Source organism: Tupaia chinensis, unplaced genomic scaffold, assembly GCF_000334495.1.
Source record: "Tupaia chinensis unplaced genomic scaffold, TupChi_1.0 Scaffold000272_1, whole genome shotgun sequence".
Classification (NCBI taxonomy): Eukaryota; Metazoa; Chordata; class Mammalia; order Scandentia; family Tupaiidae; genus Tupaia; species Tupaia belangeri.
Window position 1 is genome coordinate 1,723,457 of NW_006159754.1, and position 4,661 is coordinate 1,728,117.

Genomic DNA, 4,661 nt, shown 5'->3' on the forward strand with positions numbered 1-4,661 from the left:
CTGCCACTCCTTAGGGACCCGAAAGCCCTTGGGGAAGGGGCGAGGCGCAGACGGTACTTCTACGGCTGGAGCTGGTGGAGGGAGGGCTCAGGCTCGGCTTCAGGCTCCCGGTCGAGCTCGATGTCTCGCTGGGCATCGGGGTGGGGCTCAGGCTGGGGCTGACCACGCTGGTCAAGCGGGGACGAAACTGGAGCAGGTCCTCGTCGCTTTCCGCGTAGTCGCTGCCCATGACACTCCAGAGCTCCGCATCGCCGAGCCGCACGGGGACCCCCCAGCGCGTCGGCGCCTTGTCCTGGTCCTCCACCGCCTCGGGCTCGAGTCCCGGCTCCGACTCCTTCTGCTCCTCCTTCTTTTTCTCGGGCTCTCCAAGGCTGCGACGCGGAGGCAAGTCGGCCATGGCGGGCGCGTAGCGCGGTCAGGGCCGGCGTTGTCGCGGCCGTTCTGTGGGCGGGTTCGGTCCTGGGCACCGGCGTCTCTGTCCCGGTCTGTCTCCCTGGGCAACGGCGTGCTCCGTGGTCTCCCGAGTCTCACGGATTTAAAGCGGCAGGACTCCTAGGGAGAAGGACAGTGCACCCCACCGCCCCCTCCATGCCATCCACCCGGGGAGGCAGCAGGGAGCCTGGGACGCCGCCTGCTTCTTCTGCCTATGCTCTCCGGGTGTCTGAGACCCCTGGCAGTCTGTGGCAAAATGATCTGTCTTCCCTCGCTCACTATATTTAGAAAGTGTTTTTTTTTTTTTTTTTTTTTTTTAATTTTCCCTTTTTTCTTTTGAGCTGGTGGAGGAAGTGACTTCTAGTGATGGGCAGGACACCCAGAGTGCTTCTGGGTATTGCGGATGCTGGAGTGGGGTGCTTGAGAACACAGATGCCTGCTGGAATGTCCAATGGAACTCTGCTTACAGAAACAGCGCCGCCCCTTGGGTCATGTTTGCTGTTTTTATTTTATTTTAAAACATTGCCTTCAATCTGAATTACTTTGATTGTGAGAGTTTTGGCGTCCCTTACATTTGGAGCCCAAGGAACGTTGTGCCGTTGCTCAGGGCAATTGCTCTGCTTGTTCTGGGCATCCAGGTGGAAGAGGCTGAGGCATCGGCCCCTCGCACCGCTTCGGCCCTCCTGTGGCTTCGTCTTTAGTCCATCGGACTTATGCTTTGTAACACGGGTATGCACAGGAAAAGGGGGACAGGGTACTGTGTGGACACCCACTGACAGGCCCTCACGCTGAGTGAACGGTGTTACCCTACGAGTCCTCTCCTGTGGTTTTCTCTAACTCACTTGGCCTCTTTCCGCCTCTGTTTCCCTGGGTGTCAGTTGGGGAATGACAATACTTGCCCCTAAGGTGTCTGAGGATATTAATGAATGTGTAATGGCTACTTACCGCCATCAACACATTTTTTTTTTTTTGGAGAGGTTTTTGCTATAGGGTGCGTGCACCCGCCAGACAGAGAGAGACATAGAGACAGAAAGCGAGAAATCACCCCCCAGGGGGGATGGTCACGCTACAACCCCTTCTCCTCCATTCTCCTCTCGGAATCTTGGGCACACACGCACACACACCCGGTGTGAGTTTTAAGCCACCGGGTCCGGGACGCGAACCGCGGTCGACTATGTGGGAGTCCAACGACATAGCCATTACACATCAACACATTTGATCTGAGACCACAGAGAGCACACCCTACCTGAGCTAAGTCGGGGCCGTGACTTGTTCCAGCCAGGTGTGTTTCCATAAGAGGATGCCGGGAAGATCCTATCGCAGGACTTAGGCCTTGTGTAGAGGGCCTGGGAGAGGTCGTAAGGAAGCAGGTTTCTGTTCTATGCTGGGATGGTTCACGGTGGAACAGTGACTTTATTTTTGCCCATGCTTAGACGAAACTAGAAAGTGACCTTGTTTTGTTTCGTTTGTCATGGTGTCGGAGTAACCATGTCTGAGGCTGTTACTCCTTGAGAAGGTTTCTGTCTAACAGGACAACGTGACAGGCTGAATGTGAGCATTAGGGCAGCTGGAACCAATACTGAGGTCTCTCTGTGAATGGCAGGTCGGATCCAGGTGCCAAAGGCTTCCAGCTCTGAGCCTCTGGGCTGGGAGGGCTTGTACTAACAAGACTCTCAAGGGAGCTGGAGGTGAGAAGTTAGGGGGCAGACGCACTAAGCAGTGTTTACTGTCGGAGCCGGCCTCTGCTGGTGCTGGGCCAAGACGGCTGCTGAGACAGACTAGCCAGCTCCATCAGGCACCAGGGCAGAACCAGGGAGGCGGGAAGGCCAGGACTGTCCCTGCCCTCCAGAGAGTCAGAGAGAAAATACACTGCAGTTTCCGAAAGAAGAGGTTTCGCAGGCCAGAGGAGCCGTGGGCACAGAAGGGAGGGGACATTTGAATTGCTTTGGAAAGAAGGTGAGATGCTGGTGGCTGTCCAGGGAAAGGAGGCCAGCGTAGCGGAACGATGCTGAGGTTCCAGTAAGTTAAGTGAAATCACACACACACACACATACACACACACACACACACACACACACACACACACACACACACAGAAAGAAGTCTAATTGTTCTCTGGGCCATAACAGCATCTTAATGCTGGAAGTGATCTCAGAGGTTCAACCAGCAACTCCTGCCCAGGGAAGGTGACTGGTTCAGGGGAGCCAAATGTCTGTTTCCAGGGCCCTCAGGGAGCAGACTGGGAATCAGGATGAGAGGGGAAATGAGGCTGAAGGGAGCCAGAGTAACCCTGGGCTGACTGACCACTGGGTAGTTTCACAGTTGCAGGCTGAATTAATACATTCAAGAACTCCTGCTCCGAGCCTTTTTGAGCTTTAGGGAATCTCATTCCCTAGGCTCCACTCACTTCACAAAGAACAATGCTTCTTTCCCCACAAAGGGGTGTCACTCTCATTTGGAGCATTCAGAGGCTACATGGTGCTGGGCCCGTTCCCTCCCCTTCCCCTTCTCAGAGCCAGGCAACAGCTCTCATGTCCTGCTAGACTTCGCGGTGACTGAGCCTCAGTTTCTTGATCTGTAAAATGGAAACATCAGGATACGTCCACTTGCAGCGCAGGGCTATTTTGAGATATTTATTATTTTAATTTTCTCTTTCAGAACCAATTTTATCCTATTTATTGTTTTAGGACCACAGAATTCCGTTTAGAAAATAATGTTGACTTTAGTAATCTGTAAAATGATGTTTCTCCAGCTAAGTCCTACAGCTAAACACCTAAGTGGTGATGTTTGTTTATTTTTGCCATAGAACATATGCACATGCTGGAGGGAGACAGAGGGAGAAATCACCGCCTGGGTGAATGGCCATGCCACAGTTTCTTTTCCTCCATTCTCTTCTTGGGATTTGGGGCATGCATGCACATGAGCCTGGTGTGATTTTCAAATTGCCAGGTCCAGGACTCGAACTGCACAATTGCCCATGTGGGATTTAGGCACCTTAACCTGCACACCTGCTGGCCTGCATCCAAGTGGATTTTTCTTTTTCTTTTCTTTTTTTTTATTTTTTTTCTTTTTTTAGAGATTTTTGCTTTAGGGCATGTGCACTTGCCAGAGAGACAGACAGGGAGAGAGAAAGCGAGAAATCACCCCCCAGGAGGTTGGCCATGCTGCAATCCCTCCTCCATTCTCCTCTTGGGATTTGCAGCACGCACACACATGTGCCCAGCATGAATTTCAAGCCTCTGGGTCCAGGACTTGAACTGTGTTTGACTATGTGGGAGTCCAGCAGCGTAACCATTACCCCATCTGCTGGTCCCCCCAAGTAGATTTTTTTAAAGACTTTTTCCTATGAAAAAGTATTATGTACTTGTTCTCTGTTTGTTATTTTGCTTCCCTTTCTATTTTCTTTCTAAAGACTGCTGTAACTATTACCATTTTCCAGAAAGGCAAGAGAGTGAATTTTTGTCCAGTTCAAACTGCTTGTGTATGGAGAATATTTTGAATGGGTAACAGATAGCGTTCTAGCATGTCCATGAAGAAAACACAAGTGTCTCTTAGAAATGCTTTGGTTTAGCTTTGTTCTGATTCTCAGTGGAAGGACAGTAGCAAAGAAAGGGGCCTTCTGATGGCTAATAAGAAGGCGCCTGTCTGCACTAGCTATGAAGGGCATCTTTCTAAGAACCAGATCCTCCCCTTCCCACAATTTCCTTTCTGAAAGCCCGTTTATACGCCTTAACTAGCAGTGACATCCTCTTTATCTTGTCCTTAATGCTTGATGTGAGACCTTCCTGGGAAGGATTGATAGGGGAAAGGGGCCAAGTATCAGTCTTCTCCCACTTCCTAACTCCCAAATCTTCCTGCTCTCTGTTTCCTGACTGCATATCCTCTCACTAGTTCTCGCGAGGTCAAGCCCAGCTACATCGCCCTTTGGCCTTGTTTGTTTTGATCCATAAGCCTGACTCTATCTTGTCTCTGGACCATTCCTGCAGTTGCCGAGAAATACATGCCCTTTGTCTTCGCTGAAACTAACAACTGCAGGGTCATCCTTCCCCTTCCGGTCTCCTCCAGGACTGTGCATTCATCCCTTCATTGATTCAGGACACTAATCCATTCAGTTATCCAATCGTTATTGAGTTACGTTGTACAGCAGGCACTGTTCTTGGTTCTGGGAGACAGCAGTAAACACGAGTTTGGGGAAAGACCACACAATAAATAATTATTATGTCATAAGA

General features: G+C 50.9%; 1 protein-coding gene across 1 annotated transcript in view; it reads right to left on the reverse strand.

Annotated features, from left to right (window-relative positions):
* The window catches only part of ERICH6 (glutamate rich 6), a 38,009-nt gene extending 37,450 nt beyond the window's left edge, over positions 1–559 (reverse strand). Inside the window, exon 1 of the mRNA XM_027772367.1 lies at positions 58–559. Within this exon, the coding sequence (XP_027628168.1) occupies positions 58–397 (340 nt within the window). The 5' untranslated portion in view covers positions 398–559. The remainder of the gene's footprint in view (positions 1–57) is intronic.
* Positions 560–4,661: the final 4,102 nt, after the last annotated feature.